Source organism: Nerophis ophidion, linkage group LG05 (genome assembly GCF_033978795.1).
Source record: "Nerophis ophidion isolate RoL-2023_Sa linkage group LG05, RoL_Noph_v1.0, whole genome shotgun sequence".
Lineage (NCBI taxonomy): Eukaryota > Metazoa > Chordata > Actinopteri > Syngnathiformes > Syngnathidae > Nerophis > Nerophis ophidion.
The window spans coordinates 36,790,566-36,813,357 of record NC_084615.1 but is presented as its reverse complement, the minus strand read 5'-3'; the positions used below and the strand labels follow the sequence as shown (position 1 = coordinate 36,813,357).

Sequence of the window (22,792 nt, the reverse complement as noted above, 5' to 3'; positions counted from 1 at the left end):
CCTCACCCCCTTCACATAGCATCCCTTTAGCAGCTTCCTGTGCCTCTGACATCACCCCAGGCCCGTCCTTCCCCTTGCTCTTCGTGTCTATTTCCTGGCGGCCAATCAACACAGACCTGACCGTCCAATCTCCTCTTGTCTTGTCTTCGCAGTTCTTTGTCCCACGTAAATCTCCAAAGGAGTGACATCGGGCTGAATCTTGGATAACTTTTTAACACAGACTTTCTTACCTTTTTTGCATTTTTACCTGGACTCTACTTTCCTCACGTTTTAACCATCAAACCTGACTTCTCCATGGATGCCGCTGAGCAGTATTATTAGTCTTCACACCTCCATGTGACTCTTAATATTATTCCACTGGCTTCTCCAGCAAGGGAAATGGGGCTTTTGTCCTCAAAGAAGGGAAACAAGCGCTGGCGAGAGAGCTCTCCATGGCGGTAGAGGGACAACAACTCCAGCTAAAGCTCTACGTGTTAGCCTCCCACATCGCACTTTGCTCGCTAATGGCTGAATGTTGACATGAGATCATTTGTCCGCCTCTCAATTGAAATAAGGGAAAGGACTTTGAGTATGAGCCGAACGAACAAGAATAGTGAACTCGTGCCCATTTTACCTCCAGCATTGTGTTAGCTAGCTAGGCTTGCCTGAGACTACGTAGCGTTGTTAAGTGTTTAGTCATTCAGATTTCCCAACTTGTGTTTGTTGCATCTTCAGACATAATTGTAGTGATCAGCTTATGCAGTACATGTATTTGTTAGCGTCAGGCAAGCTGTTGGTAGCACTTCGTGTTGGCATGATGTCTGCATTTTACCCATCGTCACCAGTGATGACGCGTATCGTAAGAACAGCATTTTGCTAACTTTCCGCTAACACGTTAAGTTGTTGTAGCTTGCCACCTGAAGGGCAGCTTTTGTTTCTCCTGTTTAAAGGGACAGTCCACCAACAATACAATACATTTTTTTGAACTTGTTAAAACACACTACTCTGGCAACTAAAAGCCAGATCAATTGCACTTTCAGGTACAATGTTTTAACTTAGCATTACGGTGTTGTGATCCTTGTGGGTGGAGCTTAAAGTAAGATGCTAATGTTTACGTTATGGAGAAAAGGGGGCATCTGTGGAAATAGAACGGTGTGCTTTTAAACATTTGAAACAAAGACAAAAGGATAGCGTTTTATAGATTTATTTTTACATAAACTGTGATGTGCTGCCTCCACTTTATGAACCTCCTGTTGATTAAAATAGATTCTGATGACTTGAGGCTGGAATTTTAAGTCTTATCTAGCAAAAAAAAATTATCGATTTAGTGTAATCAGCAGATACCGCGCACACAAACATATTTTTATTCCATTTGAAAACAGGAAATGTGGTTTTCTACCAATCAGTGTAACTGCAATTTTAGAGATTTATATTTATATACAACACAAAAACACACAATAAAAGAGACTGCCTTTGTAAAAATGTTGTACATGAACTCCTTTTAATTGTTGTATTGTTATAGAATTCCGACCCGTTTGGGATTGTAATGTTTACTCTCACGTGGTACTGCAGTATCTTAATTTATTGTTACTGTTTTTGTTTATTTTGTTACCATTCAGTCCACTCTAGAGGTTGAAAAGTGTTTTGTGGCCACATTGCACCTCATTTCAAATAAATGAATAAGTGAAAGAAGACCTGTTTGTCATTCTCATTTTTGTCTTTTTCAGCAGGACATTTTTTTAATTGTTTATATTGGGGATGGAATTTTTAGTTAAAATAAATGAATACAAATTCACGTTTCGAGAAAATGTTTTAATTTTATTTTTCTTTCCAAGTTGTCAAATTAGACATTTTTTTCCAAAGTTTCATATTGAAATTAGAATTCACATTTTGTAAAAAAAAAAAAAAAAAAATTCTATTTTCATAACCTTGTTTGGACTTTGAAATTATACGAAGATATTAAAAAACATTGTTTTTGGTTATTTTCAATCAGCTTTACAATTTTAATAAAATTAGCAAATGTTTTTTAAAAGGTTTCTAATTAGAATATGAGCATATGATATGTATGTATATGTATATGATATATACATATGAACATTAGCGTTCTTCCTGCTCCCTTTTTGACACAAAATGTTTTAATTTTATATTGCTATTGTTCTTTTTACTAACATTTTGTGTTAGAGAAGCTTTTTTTTCTTGGAAAAGTGCCTGAAAAAAATGGTGTAAGTACAATTTTCATAAATGTGTATTGAAACAAATTAGTAAATTCGATTTAGTAAAAAAATTAAAGGGAAATGAATTTTTCAATTCATACTAAAATTTAACCCTTTTTGTTGAATTTGAAGTCTACTTTTAGAAATGACTTTTTGGTATTTCAAATTGGGCAATTTAGATTATTAAATAGAATTTGGCTATTTTTGATTAAGAAAAATAATATTCCAAGTGTGTACTAACATTGAGACTGGCCATAACACTATCTATTGAAATTAAAACAATTCAACATCCATTTATTTAATTTAAAATTCATTCAATTTGTCAATGTTTTCTAGTTTTTCTATTTGAAATTGCGAGAGTGCCCTACGTCCTGGACAAACGCATACAAGCAACAACATCCAAGCGTTTGTCACATGAGGGCTCATGAAAGCTGGTTCCAAGACGTCCAAGCTCTTGTTGGATGATGATGAAAGTACCACAACAATTGAGGGTCTTCTTTTAGCTGACAGTGTAGAATGTTCTCCCATCTCTCAAGTGGGACAGCTCTTCATCACCAAGCCGCTGCAGTCTTACGGTGTTGCAGGTCACAAGTTGGTGTCTGTGAACATAGTGTGCTCCTTCCTGATGGTGCTGAAACCCTTGATTGTGTCCACAAACTCCTCATCGTCCATGAACTGATGGGAGAGAGCAGTTTTAGAGTAAACATCTTTGCTGTAGGAAGTGTTGATTAAAATATGAGGTGAGAACATTTTTCATGTTCAACAGTTTTGGTGCTTCCTCACCATTCCGCTGTCGTGGCCGGAAACAGTCGGTTCCCACGCTTTGTCTGCAGGTACCGACTTCCTGTCCATCACCTGGCTGATGCTGCGCCTGAGGGAGGTTGTGCCCCCTTGGTCCTGGTTGATCCCACCCTCACATTTTGACTCCAGCACCTCCTAATCGCACCAAACAGTTGTTACCATGACAAAACACCGCCAAAAATGATGCTTTGTGTGTGTTTGACCTCCATCTTCATGGTGAAGGCCTTTAGTGTCACAGTGCTGGCCACGCCCGCCGTTTCAGGAACAGTGTCAAACTGCAAAAACAAACACGTTTTGGAACTATTGTAGCACGGTCTGAAATTTTCACGGTAGGTGCATGTCTACTGTACGAGAGATAACCTAAAAAGAAAAATCCAGAAATCACAATTTTATGATTTTTTAACACTTTATTGGTGTGATAAAGCTGAAAATAAGTATTTGAACACCAACCTTAATATTTGGTAGAGTAGCCTTTGTTTGCAATTACAGAGGTCAAACGTTTCCTGTAGTTCTTCACAAGGTTTGCACAGACTGCAGAAGGGATTTTGGCCCACTGCTCCACACAGATCTTCTCTAGATCAGTCAGGTTTCTGGGCTGTCGCTGAGTAACACAAAGTTTCAGCTCCCTCCAAAGATTTTCAATTGGATTTAGGTCTGAAGACTGGCTACGCCACTCCGGAACCTTGATATAGTTCTTACGAAGCCACTTCTTGGTTTTCCTGGCTGTGTGCTTTGGGTCATTGTCATGTTGGAAGGTCCAGCCATGACTCATCTTCAATGATCTGACTGAGGGAAGGAGGTTTTAGGCCAAAATCTCACAATACATTGCTGCAGTCATCCTCTCCTTAATACAGTAAAGTCATGTCCCATGAGCAGAAAAACACCCCCAAAGCATGATGCTACCACCTCCATGCTTCACAGTAGGGCTGGTGTTGTTGGGATGGTACGCATCATTCTTCTTCCTCCAAACACGCATAGTGGAATTATGACCAAAATGGCCAATTTTGGTCTCATCTGTCCACAAAACTTTCTCCCATGACTCCTCTGGATCATCCAAATGGTCATTGGCAAACTTAAGACAGGCCTTAAAATGTGCTGGTTTAAGCAGGGGAACCTTCCGTGCCATGCATGATTTCAAACCATGACGTCTTAGTGTATTACCAACAGTGACCATGGAAACAGTGGTCCCAGCTCTTTTCAGGTCATTACCAAGTCTTGCCGTCTAGTTCTGGGCTGATTCCTCACCTTTCTTTGCATCATTGAGACCCCACGAGGTGATATCTTGCAAGGGGCTCCACTCCGATTGAGATTAACCGTCAGGTTTGGCTTCTTCCATTTTCTAATGATTGCTCCAACAGTGGACCTTATTTCACCAAGCTGTTTGGCAATTTCTCCCGAGCCCTTTCCATCCTTGTGGAGTTGTACAATTTTGTCTCTGGTGTCTTTGGACAGCTTTTTGCTCTTAGCCATGCTGAATGTTTGGGTCTTACTGATTGTATGGGGTGGACAGGTGTCTTTATGCAGCTAACGACCTCACACAGTTGCATCTGATTCAGGATAATACAGTGGAGTGGAGGAAGACTTTTAAAGGCGGACTAACAGGTCTTTGAGGGTAAGAATTCTATCTGATAGACAGGTGTTCAAATACTTTTTTTCAGCTGTATCACACGAATAAATTGTTAAAAAATCATCGATTGTGATTTCTGGATGTTTCTTTTTAGGTTATCTCTCATACAGTGGACAAGCACCTACCGTGAAAATTTCAGACCCCTCCATGATTTCCAAGTGGGAGAACTTGCAAAATAGCAGAGTTTTCAAATACTTATTTTCTTCACTGTATATGTATGTATATATGTATATGTATGTCTGTATATATATGTATATGTATGTATGTATGTATACACACATATATTTACTAGGGGTGTAACGGTACGTGTATTTGTATTGAACCGTTTCGTACGGAAGGTTTCGGTTCAGTTCGAAGGTGTACCGAACGACACGGACATATTAAGTAGCGCACCGCACGTTGTGTAAACAATGCATACCGAGGCACCATGAATTGATTTACGTGGACCCCGACTTAAACTAGTTGAAAAACTTATTGGGGTGTTAATATTTAGTGGTCAATTGTACGGAATATGTACTGAACTGTGCAATCTAATAATAAAAGTTTCAATCAATAAAAAAACAACAACACACGGCATGCTAGCATCGGGCTATGATAGACTGACCTTACGTCCTCTTTTCACGGGATATGTCCTCATTGCGGGGCTGTTCGGGTGGAGTTTCTTAAATGCCTCAAATGCCTGGCATTTTAAGTCATGGTTGCATGTATTTTCAATGTATGTTCAGGGTTAAGAAGGGGTTAAAAACAAAACAAAAGTGCTGCACACAGCAACATTCGTGAGGGAGGGGCAGAGACAGAGAGAGCGAGAGAGTTATGATAAATGCGCATGCGTCGCCGGGCTCTGCTTTTTAGCCATAGATTTATCAGATTTTATTTTTTTATTATCTATAGCAGGGGTGTCAAAAGTGTACCCCGGCGGCCATTTACAGCCCACAGCTAATGTTTCAAAGGCCCACGGCAAATTCTAAAAATACTATTAAAATAAACAAAAACATAAACAAAAGTGAAATAAAATGTGAATGTATAAACTCAACTCGTCGTGTTTGGAGGAAGAAGAATACTGAGTTGCATCCCAAGAACACCATACCTAGTGTGAAGTATGGGGGTGGAAACATCATGCTTTGGGGCTGTTTTTCTGCTGAGGGGACAGGACGATTGATCCGTGTTAAGGAAAGAATGAATGGGGCCATGTATTGTGAGATTTTGAGCCAAAACCTTCCATCAGGGAGAGCTTTGAATGGTTGACCAAATACTTGTTTTCCACCATAGTTTACAAATAAATTCTTTGAAATTCCTAAAATGTGAATTCCTGGATTTTTTTCCACATTCTGTCTCTCACAGTTGAAGTGTACCTATGATGAAAATTACAGACCTCTGTCATCATTTTAAGTGGGAGAACTTGCACAATCTGTGGCTGACTAAATACGTATTTGCCCCACCGTATATATATATATATATATATATATATATCTATATATATATATATATATATATATATACACATATATACATATATATATATATATACACATATATACATATATATATATATATTAGAGATGCGCAGATAGGCATTTATATCATCCACAACCGCATCACTAAAGTCGTCATCCACCCGCCATCCACCCGAACCAACATTTTATCAAAACCGCAACCGCCCGCCACTCGCCCGTAGTTATATATAAGGAGTCGGCAACCTTTACAACTCAAAGAACTATTTTGACCCGTTTCACAGAGTAAAGAGTACAATTGGAGCCGCAACCATTCTTGCGAATATTTGCTGGTGATCATCCAGGAAACGAGATAAAGGCCGTGCTATGAACTCATTGCCTTTGACGCCTTTTACAATGTGTACAAACTGCTTGCCAGTTCAGTAACATGTTGTATGCAGCTTCCGCAAATACATGTACACGACTGCAAGGCATACTGGGAGACACATAGTACACTGATGGTTGTGATATAAACAATTTTAACACTCTCACTAATATGCGCCACACTGTAAAGCCACACCAAACAAGAATGACAAACACATTTCGGGAGAACATCCACATAGTAACACAACATAAACGCAACACAACAAATACCCAGAATCCTTTGCATACATGACTCTTCCTAAATATGTTTTACACCCCCGCACCCCCAACCCCGCCCACCTTACCGACGCACGGGGGGGGGGGGGGGGGGGGGGGGTTGCTAGCGGGGTGTATAATATAGTCAGGAAGACTCATGGATGCAAAGGATTCTGGGTATTTGTTGTGTTGCGTTTATTTTGTGTTACTGTGTGGATGTTTTCCAGAAATGTGTTTGTTATTCTTGTTTGGTACTCTGTGTCACCCAGTATGCCTTGCAGTTGTGTGTGTGTGTGCCTGCGGAAGCTGCATACAACATGTTGCTGGACGGGCAAGTAGTTTGCACGTGTTGTAGGAGGCGTCAAAGGCAATGGATTCACAGCACTCTCTTTTTCTCGTTATCTGGGTGACCACCAGCAGATATTCGCGAGAATGTTTGCGGCCCCTATCGTCGTCGTAACTTTGCGACACGGGTCAAAATGGCTCTTTGAGTGGTAAAGGTTGCCGATCCTCTAACTATGTATATTAAATATTTCCGAATGATTCAACCGCCACCTGCCCGAATCTATTTAAAATCTATTTATTCGTCATGTCACCCGCCCGACCGCGCGGATACTCCGCAGATGAGACCGCAAACCGCGCATCTCTAATATATATATATATATATATATATATATATATATATATATATACTGTATATATACATATGTATTTATGTCTATATATACATATGTATATAAATGTATATACATATATAAACATATACATATGTTTGTGTATATATACATATGTATATATACATCTATCCATCCATCCATTTCCTACCGCTTGTCCTTTTTGGGGTTGCATATGTGTATATGTATGTATATGTACAGATATGCACATATTTATTTTTATATTTAAAAAAAACAATTTATTTACCATATTTCCTTGAATTGCCGCCGGGCATATAGTATGCGCCTGCCTTGAATTACTGCCGGGTCAAAGCTGCTTCGCAAAATAATTAGCGCATGCTTAGTATTACCGCCGGGTCAATCTCGTGACGTCACGAGTGACACTTTCCCTGTCATCATTTTCAAAATGGAGGAGGCTGATTTCAATACCGGTAATTTGAAATCGCATAAAGGGAAGAAGATTAAGAGCTATTCAGTAGGATTTAAGGTCCAAGCTATTGAATACCAGTATACTAAAAAGAACAGCAAGCAGCTATGTTTTATTAATATAGCTGTGGAGAGGTGGAGCCGACGGTCCGACAGACAGGCAGGGGATGCTGGCCCACGATAGCGGCAAGGAGGCGGCGTCGGCGAGCGAGCGGAGAGGAGTAGCGGAAGAACGACCTGGAATGAAGTTTTATTGAAAAATAAACAAAGTCAAAATGCTCAAGCAATGTCCTTCCTTGGTGGTCCTGGGAACCCGCAAGACGACGGGTTGAGACTGTCACAATACCGTAGCTACGTGTGTCAAATATGAGTCATTAAATGACTCCCGCCTCCTGGTGGTAGAGGGCGCTAGTGATCCTTCTTGCGACTACTCGGCTAAAGATGAAGTGACAATAAGTGACGTGAATTGTGCTGGGACGGATATGACGCGGCGGGTGCACGACAGACCTTTTAGGATGTAACACCTACGCTGGCTATGTAAACAACCGGGCTGAAATAAAGCATGTTTCAGTCCTAAATACACAGTGTATTATTTATACAAAAACGATTCTTGGTGGCATAGGTGGGATAAAGTGATCAAGGAGCAGAACGGGAGGGGGAGTTATCCGAGGGTAATTCTGTCGTCGCCTCCGCACTTGAGGAGCCGAACTAACTGATAGCAGCGGTCTGATAGCAGTTTTCTAAACTGGACTTTCAATTGAAGCAGGAGGTAATAAAGGAAGATCTCCATCGAGACAGAGAGACTTTTAAAACTGAAGAAAGATAAGGAAGACTTCTATAAACAAGTTATCGATGCTTTTGATCCGAAGGAACTGGCATGGATTTCATTTATAAGTAAAGGTAAGACCAAAATAACGTGTTTTTTTTTTTTAAATGTGCATTTCATGATGGTATCCTTACATCACACTCAAATTTGTATTGCATACCTTTGGTAAGTGCTGGAGTGAGAAGAGGTTATAAATTAATTAGCGCCCTGGCGGCAATTCAAGGAAATACAGTATATGTTGAGCCAAATTCTTTATAAGTTCTATATAAATAATAAATTGCAGCTGTGAGATATAAACTGCCCTGTGATGAGGTTGCGACTTGTCCACAGTGTACACTGCCTTCCGCCCGAATGCAGCTGGAATAGGCTCCAGCAACCCCAAAAGGGACAAGCGGTAGAAAAATGGATGGCTGGATAGAGATATAAACTGTACATATTAATACAAAACATTGGATTTGTGCTCACCAACATGGAGTTGCTGGCTGGATAAACGGCCATTGGGTTTCGTTTCTTCATGGTCGTGGCCACTAAGGGGGGTCTCTCTCGGGTCAGGGGAGTTTTGTTCAAAGCCTGATGATTAAACAGGAACATTTCTGATGTTTATGCAAATCTAATCATTTCAAGTGTCTTAGTCGCTCACCTTGTGGAGAGCGACAGCTAAGACGATGCCCATCAGCAGCAGTGCGATGGCCGCCATCACCACGATGAACCACAGCTCTTGATAAACAGGCTCCTCCCCTTCGCCTTCTTCTGCTCGCTCGCCACCCATCGCTCCGCCTCTTTCTGGAAGGGCGGAGTTTGTAAACTACTGTTTTTGGCAGTAGATTATTAGCATAAGGCTCCTGTTATAAAGAGGATCTTTGACTGGGTGTCAGAAATGCATCACATAGAAGCTAATCGAGCAACTGCTCCATCTAGGTGTGGGCCAAAAAAGTACGTAAATATGTTTAATGAATACTTAGGCCTACCACGCTACTTTATTTTAACGTGGGTCATTATGGTGGTACTAGGAAAGCGACGTTTTTTTCTGAGTCTGTACTTGGTGAAAAAGGTTTAAGAAACACTGTAATATGGACAAATGCTTGCTCCTAGTGGTCAAACACAATTCAATAATGACTATACACACACCCAGCTGTAATAAGATAAGAAAATATTAAAAAGGGGACTCACCCGCGTGGATGTCCATCTTTGGGTCATTGGCGGGGGCACTGGAGGCCCCGTCAAAGGTCATGCATGGATCGGAAGGACCAAGACCAGCTTGGCATTGATGGCTTCCATTTGCAATGGAAACACACAAAATATCCTATAATTACTATTCACTGTAGTTCTATGTTACATTTCCTCTTGTCTTATCGGACTCCTACAAGTCAGCCTTGGCTTGTGGCAAGGTGTCGCCATGGTAACAAGTGTCAGCTTACCTGCGTAGGCGTGGTGTTACCAATGTCGTGCGTGCGTGCGTGTGTGTGTGTGTGTACATAACTTTTAGTATATTTTTGTCTCCTATTTAGGTGTGGCCTAATTAGTCCTGGAAAATTGTGACATTAAAAGCTGATACGTTCTTACAGGTGTATGTATGTATGTATGTATGTGTATATATATATATATATATATATATATATATATATATATATATATATATATATATTATACAAACTGCATTATACTTTGATTTGGAATGATATATTGTACAGATGTATCTATCTGATTAGATGTATAGATTTTGGATTAATATTGATTAATATACTAGTTACGCGGCCCAGTGCCATTTTGTCCACTAGCGACGCTGAGATCATTATTCATGCGTTTGTTACGTCTCGTCTCGATTACTGTTACATATTACTTTCGGGTCTCCCTATGTCTAGCATTAAAAGATTACAGTTGATACAAAATGCGGCTGCTAGACTTTTGTCAAGAACAAGAAAGTTTGATCATATTACGCCTGTTCACGTAAAATGTGACTTTAAGGTTTTACTACTTACGTATAAAATACTACACGGTCTAAATCCATCCTGTCTTGCCGATAGTATTGTACCATATGTCCCGGCAAGAAATCTGCGTTCGAAGAACTCTAGCTTATTAGTGATTCCTAGAGCCCAAAAAAAGTCTGCGGGCTATAGAGCGTTTTCTATTCGGGTTTCAGTACTCTGGAATGCCCAACAGTTCGAGATGCTACCTCAGTAGAAGCATTTAGGTCTCATCTTAAAACTCATTTGTATACTCCAGCCTTTAAACACACGTCCGTTGGCCATGAAAGAAGTACTGGCTGTCCAGAGTCGGGAACCAGGATGGACCGCTCACCTGTGCATCGCTTGGAGACATCTCTGGGCTGCTGATCCGTCTCCGCTTGGGATGGTCTCCTGCTGGCTCCACTATGGACAGGACTCGCGCTACTATACAGTATTGGATACACTATGGACTAGACTCTCACCGTTATGTTGGATCCACCATGGACTGGACTTTCACAATATCATGTTACACCCGCTCGACATCCTTGGCTTTCGGTCTCCCCTACATGGAGGGGGGTTCTGGGGGATTGGGGGTTTGCCCACATATGCGGTCCGCCCCAAGGTTTCTCATAGCCACTTTTACCGACGTTCTACTGGGGTGAGTTTTTCCTTGCACTTATGTGGGCTTTGTACCGAGGATGCCGTTGAGGTTTGTGCAGCCCTTTGAGACACTTGTGATTTAAGGCTGTATAAATAAACATTGATTGATTGATTGATTATTTTGTATCAAAACCACATGTAATGCTATATTGACATAAAACTTTTTTTCTTTAAAAAAAACAACAAAAAACATTAGAAAGTAATGGGATAAAACAACAAAATATTGTTAGTAAGCTAACACTAAATAATAATGCATAATTATTGGGGGGAAAAACCAACAGAAGTTTTACATGGACTAAACTCTGTTCTGTCATTCAGGAACAGTTTGTTTGCTTGTTGTACTGATTTTGGGCAGTATTATCCCAATGAAAGGAGAATGCTAACAATGCTAATAGATAAATTCCAACAAGCTGCATTGGATATGTTGTTGCAATCTGTTGCTTCAATCGACAGTTATAAAGTGTTCATGAAGTCCTAACTGCGACCTGTTTAGTGTTATTACTGCAATAACACTATGTGACCACCAAGCGTCGCTAGTCGCGTATGGCCAACTAATAGTATTACAGCGCTACCAGATGCCAGTCAACATCATAACATTGACAGTATCATTGGGATATTTTCATTACTCATGAAACAATGAAATACAAAAAAAGATTAAACTAAATGTACTTTTACAATAATAAACTAGTCACATTTATTAAATCAATCAAAGTTCACTTATATAGCCCTTAATCACAAATGTCTCATGCTGCACAAGCCATGACTACATCCTCAGCTCACATCCCACATCAGGGCAAGAAAAAAAACTCAACCTAATGGGGACAACTAGAAATCTTGTAGGGCACCACAAATGTGGGGATGCCCGTGGGTGACCGGTGCAATGGATGCCAAGTGGATACAGTTAATAACGAGAGAGTCCAGTTCATAGTGAGGCCAGCACCTCTTGCATGTAGACATGTCAGTAGAGCAGACCAGTCACCAACTGATGCAAAGAGGATTGGTCCATCCCGGGTTCCGATTTGCAACAGCTAGTATCAGGGGGGTGGTGGGGCGGGTGGGGGTGGGGGGGGGGGGGGGGGGGCTGGGGGTTGTTGGGGGTTTGCCAGAGCAGAAAAGAGAGTTAAGTTAAGTTAAAGTACCAATGATTGTCACACGCACACTAGGTGTGGTGAAATTTGTCCTCTGCCTTTGACCCATCCCCTTGTTCACACCCTGAGAGGTGAGGAGAGAAGTGGGCAGAGGCGGTGTCGCACCCGGGAATCATTTGTGGTGATTTAACCCCCAATTCCAACCCTTGATGCTGAGTTCCACGCAGGAAGTTAATGGGTCCCATTTTTATAGTCTTTGGTATGACTCGACCGAGGTTTGAACTCACAACCTACCAATCTCAGGACGGACACTCTAACCACTAGGCCAGTGGTTCTCACTTGAAGGTATGCCAAGGGGTATGTGAGATTTTTTTTAAATATTCTAAAAATAGCAACAATTCAAAAATCCTTTATAAATATATTTATTGAATAATAATTCAACAAAATATGAATGTAAGTTCAAACCGTGAAAAGAAACGCAACAATGCAATGTTCAGTGTGGACAGCTAGATTTTTTATGGACATCCATCCGTCCATCCATCCATCCATTTTCTTCCGCTTATCCGAGGTCGGGTCGCGGGGGCAGCAGCCTAAGCAGGGAAGCCTAGACTTTCCTCTCCCCAGCCACTTCGTCCGGCTCTTCCCGGGGGATCCCGAGGCGTTCCCAGGCCAGCCGGGAGACATAGTCTTCCCAACGGTCTTCCCCGTGGCCTCCTACCGGTTGGACGTGCCCTAAACACCTCCCTAGGGAGGCGTTCGGGTAGCATCCTGACCAGATGCCCGAACCACCTCATCTGGCTCCTCTCGATGTGGAGGAGCAGTGGCTTTACTTTGAGCTCCTTCCGGATGGCAGAGCTTCTCACCCTATCTCTAAGGGAGAGCCCCGCCACCCGGCGGAGGAAACCCATTTCGGCCGCTTGTACCCGTGATCTTGTCCTTTCGGTCATGACCCAAAGTTCATGACCATGGGTGAGGATGGGAACGTAGATCGAACGGTAAATTGAGAGCTTTGCCTTCCGGCTCAGCTCCTTCTTCACCACAACGGATCGATACAATGTCCGCATCACTGAACGCGCCGCACCGATCCACCTGTCGATCTAACGATCCACTCTTCCCTCACTCGTGAACAAGACTTTGAGGTACTTAGACTCCTCCACTTCGGGCAGGGTCTCCTCCCCAACGCGGAGATGGCCCTTCACCCTTTTCCGGGCGAGAACCATGGACTGGGACTTGGAGTTGCTGATTCTCATTCCGGTCGCTTCACACTCGGCTGCAAACCGATCCAGTGAGAGCTGAAGATCCCGGCCAGATGAAGCCATCAGGACCACATCATCTGCAAAAAGCAGAGACCTAATCCCGCGGCCACCAAACCAGAACCCCTCAACGCCTTGACTGCGCCTAGAAATTCTGTCCATAAAAGTTATGAACAGAATCGGTGACAAAGGGCAGCCTTGGCGGAGTACAACCCTCACTGGAAACGTGCCCGACTTACTGCCAGCAATGCGGACCAAGCTCTGACACTGATCGTACAGGGAGCGAACCACCCCAATCAGACCCATACTTTTTGAGCACTGCCCACAGGACTTCCCGGGGGACACGGTCGAATGCCTTCTCAAAGTCCACAAAGCACATGTAGACTGGTTGGGCAAACTCCCATGCACCCTCAAGGACCCTGCCAAGAGTATAGAGCTGGTCCACAGTTCCACGACCAGGACGAAAACCACACTGTTCCTCCTGAATCCGAGGTTCGACTATCCGGTGTAGCCTCCTCTCCAGTACACCTGAATAGACCTTACCAGGAAGGCTGAGGAGTGTGATCCCACGATAGTTGGAACACACCCTCCGGTCCTCCTTCTTAAAGAGAGGGACAACCACCCCGGTCTGCCAATCCAGAGGTACCGCCCCCGATGTCCACTCGATGCTGCAGAGTCTTGTCAACCAAGACAGCCCCACAGCATCCAGAGCCTTAAGGAACTCCGGGCGGATCTCATCCACCCCCAGGGTTTTGCCACCGAGGAGCTTTTTAACTACTTCAGCAACCTCAGCCCCAGAAATAGGAGAGTCCACCACAGATTCCCCAGGCCCTGCTTCCACATAGGAACGTGTTGGTGGGATTGAGAAGGTCTTCGAAGTATTCCTTCCACCAATCCACAACATTTGCAGTCACGTTCAGCAGAACATCATCTGCACCATACACGGTGTTGACAGTGCACTGCTGCCCCTTCCTAAGGCGGCGGATGGTGGTCCAGAATCGCTTCGAAGCATTTCGGAAGTCGTTTTCCATGGCTTCTCCAAACTCCTCCCATGTCCGAGTTTTTTCCTCCACAACCGCTTAAGCTGCACACCGCTTGGCTTGTCGGTACCCATCCACTGCCTCCGGAGTCCTATGAGCCAAAAGAGGCCGATAGGACTCCTTCTTAAATTTGACGGCATCCTTCACCGCTGGTGTCCACCAACGAGTTTGAGGATTACCGCCACGACAGGCACCAACTACCTTGCGGCCACAGCTCCAGTCAGCCGCCTTGACAATAGAGGTGCGGAACATGGTCCACTCGGACTCAATGTCCAGCACCTCCCTCGTGACATGTTCAAAGTTTTTCCGGAGGTGGGAATTGAAACTCTCTATGACAGGAGACTCTGCCAGACGTTCCCAGCAAACCCTCACAATGCGTTTGGGCCTGCCAGGTCTGTCCGGCATCCTTCCCTACCATCGTAGCCAACTCACCACCAGGTGGTGATCGGTTGAACGCTACGCCCCACTCTTCACCCGAGTGTCCAAAACATGAGGCCGCAAATCCGATGACACAACTACAAAGTCGATCATGGAACTGCGGCCTAGGGTGTCGTGGTGCCAAGTGCACATATGGACACCCTTATGTTTGAACATGGTGTTTATTATGGACAATCTGTGAAGAGCACAAAAGTCCAATAACAAAACACCACTAAGGTTCAGATCCGGGCAGCCATTCTTCCCAATCACGCCTCTCCAGGTTTCACTGTCGTTGTCAACATGAGCGTTGACGTCCCCCAGTAGGACAAGGGAATCACCCAGGTGAGAACTTCCCAGTACTCTTTCGAGTGTATCCAAAAAGGATTGTTACTCTGAACTGTGCGTAGGCACAAACAACAGTCAGGACCCGTCCCCCCACCTGAAGGCGGAGGGAGGCTACCCTCTCGTCCACTGGGTTGAACTCCAACGTACAGGCTTTGAGCCGGGGGGCAACAAGAATTGCTACCCCAGCTCGTCATCTCTCACTGCGTGCAACGCCAGAGTGGAAGAGAGTCCTGTCCCTCTCGAGAGAACTGGTTCCAGAGCCCTTGCTGTGCGTCGAGGTGAGTCAGACTATATCCAGCCGGAACTTCTCTACCTCGCGCATTAGCTCAGGCTCCTTACCCCCCAGTGAGGTGACACTCCACGTCCCAAGAGCTAGCTTTTGTAGCCGAGGATCGGACCGCCAAGTGCCCTGCCTTCGACTGCCGCCCAGCTCACAATGCACCCGACCTCTATGGCCCCTGCTATGGGTTGTGAGCTCATTGGAGGGGGGACCCATGTTGCCTCTTCGGGCTGAGCCCGGCCGGGCCCCACGGGGACAGGCCTGGCCACCAGGCGCTCGCCATCATGCCCCACCTCCGGGCCTGGCTCTAGAGGGGGGCCCCGGTGACCCGCGTCCAGGCAAGGGAAATCTGAGTCCTTTTCTTGTGCTAGTCATAGAGGTCTTCGAACTGCTCTTTGTCTGATCCCTCACCTAGGACCAGTTTGCCTTGGGAGACCCTACCAAAGGGCATAGAAACTCCTGAACAACATAGCTACTAGGATCATTGGGACACGCAAACTCTTCTACCACGTTGAGGTGGCAGCTCAGAGAGGACATGGACATGTTCCATAAATATTGATGTTAAAGATTTCTTTTTTTTCTTTGGAAGAAATGTTTGGAATTAAGTTGATGAATTCAGATGGATTCTATTACAATTATCAAAGAGGGCACTTTAAGTTGATGATTTATTCTATGTGTAGAAATCTTTATTTATAATTGAATCACTTGTTTATTTTTCAACAAGTTTTTTTTGTTATTTTTATATCTTTTTTTCCAAATAGTTCAAGAAAGACCACTACAAATGAACAATATTTTGCACTGTTATACAATTTGATAAACCAGAAACTGATGTATTTTACTTCTTTGTCTCTTTTTTCAACCAAAAATGTTTTGCTCTGATTAGGGTTTACTTGAATTAAAAACATGTTCACAAGGGGTATATCACTGAAAAAAGGTTGAGAACCACTGCACTAGGCCACTAAGTCTAAAAGGGGTCTATTTAAAGGCTATGGTGTATAAATGAGTTTTAAGATGGTACTTAAATGCTTCTAGTGAAGTAGCATCTCTAACTGTTACCGGTAAGGCATTGGAGCCCCAATAGAAAACGCTCTAAAGCTGGCAAACTTTCTTTGGGCTCCGGGAATCACTAATAAGCCAGATTTCTTTGAACGTAGATTTGTGGACGGAATGTAGGGTGCAATACAATCCGCCAGATAGGATGGAGCTAGACCGTTTAGTATTATATACGTAAGTAGTAAAACCTTAAAGTTGCATCTTAAGTGCACAGGAAGCCAGTGCAGGTGAGCCAGTATAGGCGTAATATGATCAAACTGTCTATCCGCCACATTTTGTAAATAAATAAATGGGTTGTACTTGTATAGCGCTTTTCTACCTTCAAGGTACTCAAAACGCTTTGACACTACTTCCACATTTACCCATTCACACACACACACTGATGGAGGGAGCTGCCATGCAAGGCGCCAACCAGCACCCATCAGGAGCAAGGGTGAAGTGTTTTGCTCAGGACACAACGGACGTGTCGAGGTTGGTACTAGGTGGGAATTGAACCAGGGACGCTCGGGTTGCGCACGGCCACTCTCCCCACTGCGCCACGCCGTCCCTACCAACTGCAATCTTTTAATGCCAGACATAGGGAGACCAAAATATAATACGTTACAGTAATCGAGACGAGACGTAATAAACCCAGCATCGCTGGTAGACAAAACGGGAAGAATTATATCGATGTCCTGGAGATGAAAGAAGTCTGTTTTAGTAACACTCCTAATATGTGACTCTACCGAGAGAGTTGGGTCGAAGATAATACCCAGGTTTTTTACCGAGTCGCCTTGTGTAATTGTTTGGTTGTCAAATGTTACAGTGTATTATTTATTATTAAATAAGTGTCGGTGTCTAGCAGGACCGATAATCAGGATTTCAGTTTTCTTAGCGTTAAGATGCAAAAAGTTGCTGGACATCCATTGTTTATTACATATGTCTGCACTACTATTTTAACTCCGGTTACCATTAAAGAAACCTTGAACCTTGTTTAATTTCATTAAAACACACATCCAGTTGACTACAATCCGGTGTGTTGGTCAGCTTTAGGGGCATGTAGAGTTGGGTGTCATCAGCATAACAGGGAAAGCTAACACCGTATTTGCGTATGATGTCACCTAGCAGCAGCATGTAGATGCTGAAGAGTGCAGGGCCAAGAACTAAACCCTGTGGAACTCCGCATGTTACCTTAACATAGTCCAAAGTCACATTGTTATGGGAGATGCACTGAATCCTGTCAGTAAGATAGGAGTTAAAAGTTAAAGTCTGACACACCAATACGTGTTTCAACACGTTCTAATAGAATGTTATGATTGACGGTATCAAAAGCAGGGCTAAGATCGAGACGCAGCAACATGGATAGTTAGCTATAGATCATTAGTCATTTATGTGAGGGCTGCCTTCATATAAGGATTTGCCCTGAAACCGGACTGAAAGGGTTCACAAAGATTGTTAGACGCTAAGTGTTCATATAGCAGCTCTGCAACAATTTTTTGGAGGATTTTAAATATAAAGGGAAGGTGAGACACCGGTCGGTAGTTTACCATGAGGTCAGGATCGAGGTTAGTTCTTTTAAGGAGAGGATGAATAACCACTTTTTTTAACACTAAGAGAACAGTGCCACAAAAAAGTGATAAGTTAATAATATTTAACACTGATGGTCCTAATATTACAAACAGCTCCTTTATAAATTCCCCAGGAAGTGGGTTAATGTTATTTCTTCAAAAAGAGAGAGAGATTATTTTGGAGCTCAATAATCCTCATACAGACATTCGTATTTGCGTTAATAGAACCCAGTTGGAGCTAGGACACGTTATTTTCAATCTCCTTTCTAATGAGTTACATGTTCGTGGTAAATAACAGCATTAAGTCATCAGCCGAGTGGGTGGAGCTACTGGGAGACGTCCCTTGTTGGTTTAGCGATGCTACCGAATTAAACAAATATTTCGTATCGTTTTTATTGAGGCAAATGAGATTTGAGTAGTAATTAGTTTTAGTTAAGGTAAGAGTGTATTTATAAGTTATTAAACTATCACTCCATGCTTGATGGAATACCTCAAATTTAGTCGCACGCCATTTGCGTTTCAACTTTCTACATGAACGTTTAATAGCTCTGGTTTCTGTGAACCAGGGGCTACGCCTTCTGGGGGCCTTTGACATCAGTGCTATACTATCAATGGCGTTGCGCATAGCATTGTTAAAGCTGTTAGTAAGGTTATTGATAGAGCTCTCAACATTTGGGAATGATGCCATTACGAAGGCAGTAGGCCAGCAAGAGTCGTAGTTGTGACAGCATTATTGTTGCGGCTGCTAAAGCAGTGGTTATCAGTAGCTTTGTGGCAATGAGTCAAAACTTCAAATTTTATAAAGGTAGTGATCGTACATTACGTTAGTGTACATGAGTACTATTACTTTGGAGCTGGTGACCCCCCAGACACGGACTGGATCTATTGTATCACCGTTGTGATGCGGGGCTGTCATGTATTATTGGTGTAACACCAGAGCTATCAATTATAGTCTAGAGTGCCACGCACTGACGGTCCAACCGGGTATTCATTTGGATATTAAAATCCCCCATTATAATTATATTATCTGCGTGCATCACTGGATCAGTGATCGTCTCTGAAAATTCACTGATAAAGTCCGAATAGGGCTCACGGGGGGCGATAGAGAACAGCCAGATAGAGAGGTAGCAGTGTAACAGATCTCATTATAAGCATCTCAAATGTTTTATATATATTACTTAGGTTAGGGCTAAGGTTAAGGTTTTCATTGGATATTAGTGCGACCCCTCCACCCCTTTTAAGGGGATGGGCAATATGTGCACTTGTGTAGTTAACAGGAGATGCCTCATTAACTGGAAACAATTAATCTGGTTTTAGCCAGGTCTAACTGAGACCAATGACGTTAAGATTGTTGTTTCTAATGACCTCATTAGCCTCGTGCACTCTTTTTTTTCCTCTGGCACTCATTGAGGCCGGACCCTCCCCTTTACTCTCCCTTATCTCTCCTGCTTTCTTTTTTGTCTTGTCTTAACTTTTGTATATGTGCTTTGCTATGAAGGTTTTTGACTGATTGGGCCCCCTTAGGAGCCCACTCTAGATTTTATTTTTTACTCATCCTTCCCCAGCGTTTACCTTTTTCCCATCTTTTAAGGGGCGCCTCATGGTAACCCATCAGCGTTCTTGTTCTGTAACCCTGTACACTGTTTGTTTTCTGATCTTGAATGGGTTTGTGCTGAAAACAAAGTTTTGTTGTACTTCTGCAATGACAAGAAAGATCTACCAACCAATTAACTAATAGCACTTTGGGAGACAATGATCTGTTTAAAAAGCCCGTATTATAGGTAGTGGCCTGTTTTAAGGAATATTTGTTAATGAAGTGTCCTTGTTTCCAGTTTCTGTTAATGGTATCCATGGTACTGATATAAATAATACTTCTATTTCGCATGGTTCACCTGAAATAATTTTGATCACATCTAGGAATTGATATGGTGGGGATCTAGACATTACTTGTTTGATGCTGCGATAGATTTAACGCGTCATAATTTGCCACCTCAGTAGAATGCATGTTCACCTTTGGCACAGTCACTACAGAAAAAACATTATGTGTGTTCTGTATTATTCTACGTGCCTGGCGCTGGTTAGTTCCAGTTTAACTGACTCCTCACCCGGACTAATAGACACTGTAATTGTCTGTGTCCGAGCTTGCTCTCATGCAGTTAGTCAAGTGTGACTCCAACAGTGATCTATGTTTCTAAAAAGAATGATGACACCTTCAAAGTTATCGGAAAAGGCCGTCTCTCCAAAGCAAGCTCAGTTTGCCCCAGAAAAAGGGCCAAATTATTTACTGTTCTCTATAAAGACTAGCCACCCACTTGTTGAGACTCATCTGCTATACTTCTCATCATTTCCTCTCGCAGGCAGGGTGCCAGAGACAAGTACTTGATGTCTTAACATCTTTCTAGCGAGATTACAAGTCTTAGCCATGTTCCTCTTTGTAATCCCTGACTGTCTCATCCTAGTGTCAACTATGTTTAAGTAGCTAGTGGTGCGATTAGCCTGTCTCTACGTGTTTACTAGGCCTGTTGAGATTCACTTCCCTAAGACTAGTTTCAATGTCGGGTGCTGAGGCCTCGGGAATACACTTAATTATGGCTGGTTTACTAAGCTGTATGTTCCGGGTGATGGAGTCCCCTATGACTAAGGTGTGTTGGCCGGTAGAGTGGGGTGTAGTATGAGCTAAAGGGCTAAATCAATTATGCGTCTGAATCGGTTCAGTGTGGCTTGTGGGCCGCTTAGGGATGCTACAAACTGGGCGAGTCAGCTCGCTACGCGTCTAACTGGCGGACACGGCCCTCTAGTAGAGCCAACCGATCCATGAGAACGGTGCACGAAGAACTGGAAGCCATACTCATGTTTTTTCTCTCACCGGGTCTGGTTCTTGCTGCCTTCAGAGCGCAGTAGCTTCGGACCAGGACGAGCAGCTAGCCAGCTGAAAGTGAGGCGGTGAAACAGAGAGTGGGCTTTGTAAGTTTGGTAAGACGACTCAATGTGTACAGCACCTTCCTGTAGTGTGAAAAGAAGACACATTGGGTGGAGGGGATGCTTCTTTATTGCTGCCCAAATCTGCACCTGAGAAACAAACACTTCAGACATGGCGTAAAAATTCAGTGCATAGCATCAAAATCTTGAGCATTATTTTGCATCTAATTATGTATGAGCACATTATATGAGTCCTTTCTCCCGTGGTTCTGCACACAAAGCACACTAAGAGCAGACACACGAGCAAAAAAACAACCAAACGTTTGACACCACTTTTCATTGCGGCTACAAGTCGTTCACACACGGAGGTCCATGTTTTCCCGCTGGGAATTTAGTAAGATATTGTACAAAAAAGTAAGCGCTATATTGCATTTGAGTTGTTTGCAAGCAAACAGATGTCCCTCTGTCCATAAACATGGCGGACAAATGCATCGAAATACAGAAATTGAAAGCAATTAGTGGTTTTGTTTTGTTTGGGCTTTTTCTTCTACATATTTTATCCAATAGTTTTTTTTCCTTTTTTTCTTATTTTCTGTTACAGTATCACCTTTTATTTTTATTGGTATAATAGTATCGATAATTATTAGGATTTTTAAAAAAACAGTTAAGGTATATATTTCTTCCATTTATTTTCTATAAGTAATTTGTTATTTTTATCATTTAAAAAACATATGTTTTTTTTAATAATTTGCCAAATAAATAATCCAAGTTTATGGTTACTTATACAACCAAATAAATTATATATTTTTTTCATTTTTCAAGCAATTATTTCTTTCTTTTTTAAAGCAATTTTTTTTTTTACTAATTCTAGCATTGTGCTTTTTGTATGAAAGCCTACAAAAGGCATAAATATTATGATATAATTAATTATCGATTGTATGTTTGTTTGGATCTTTAAGTCCATTTAGATGAGACACTATTAGTGCTGATAAGTTTATATATTTTAAAAAGAAAATCACATGAAAAATTTGATTCCAGCCTTCGTAAGTAGATACACATTTTTTAAATAAATATCATGTTTCTTTCCCTGAAAATGTCCTCGCTGATTACGTTTGCTGGTTTCCTGAAGGAAGGAGATATTTTAGCTTTACTCCGCAAGGAACAAGTAGAGAATGCATCTGAGGAGACTTCCAGAAGGACAAGATGGTCCACAAGGGTCTTCAAGTATCGGAAAAGACGCTTCTTTGTTTGGCATGTATCCCTCGAAGGCTGTTTTTCTGTCACTGTCCACTAGAAGGCGACTCACCGCAAACATGGCTGCAGCCTCACCAACTTCCTGTTGCATCAAACATAAAAACCAATGAAGTCAAAGCCGAGACTTCCCTCAGGCTTTGGCCTCCAGCAGTTCCAGGAAAAGTTTGTGCATGGGCACGCGGCCATCTTGTTTGACGCCGCAGAAGTGCTGCACGGCGCGAGCGGCCGTCTGGCGCAGGAGAGGGAGGCTCATGATCAGTTTGCCCGCCCGTTGAGGGTCCTGCGGGTGCCGGGTGGCCTCGTACTCCTGCAGGGCCCCATGGAGGACGTCCTGGAGTCTCTGGACCGCGTCCGTGTCCTCAATGTGCACAGAGT

The 22,792-nt window shown here is 42.8% G+C and overlaps 3 protein-coding genes across 6 annotated transcripts in view; 1 reads left to right on the top strand and 2 right to left on the bottom strand.

The window, feature by feature from the left end:
• Window positions 1-1,673, top strand: part of fez2b (fasciculation and elongation protein zeta 2b) — a 26,280-nt gene extending 24,607 nt beyond the window's left edge. For all 3 annotated transcript variants that reach the window (XM_061900747.1, XM_061900748.1, XM_061900749.1), the window contains one exon: window positions 153-1,673. In XM_061900747.1, coding sequence (XP_061756731.1) covers window positions 153-185 — 33 coding nt within the window. In that variant the 3' untranslated portion in view covers window positions 186-1,673. The remainder of the gene's footprint in view (window positions 1-152) is intronic.
• On the bottom strand, window positions 1,167-21,341 carry si:ch211-57i17.5 (usherin). Its single transcript, XM_061900750.1, has 7 exons — window positions 21,111-21,341; window positions 9,786-9,886; window positions 9,256-9,398; window positions 9,081-9,185; window positions 3,197-3,268; window positions 2,976-3,128; window positions 1,167-2,867 (listed from the first exon to the last, which is right to left on the bottom strand). The coding sequence occupies exons 1-7, from the start codon at window positions 21,335-21,337 to the stop codon at window positions 2,778-2,780; spliced, it is 891 nt and encodes a 296-aa protein (XP_061756734.1). The 5' UTR covers window positions 21,338-21,341; the 3' UTR covers window positions 1,167-2,777.
• Window positions 21,276-22,792, bottom strand: part of LOC133553015 (estrogen-related receptor gamma-like) — a 52,545-nt gene continuing 51,028 nt past the window's right edge. For both annotated transcript variants that reach the window (XM_061900745.1, XM_061900746.1), the window contains one exon: window positions 21,276-22,792. In XM_061900745.1, the coding sequence (XP_061756729.1) occupies window positions 22,548-22,792 (245 nt within the window). In that variant the 3' untranslated portion in view covers window positions 21,276-22,547.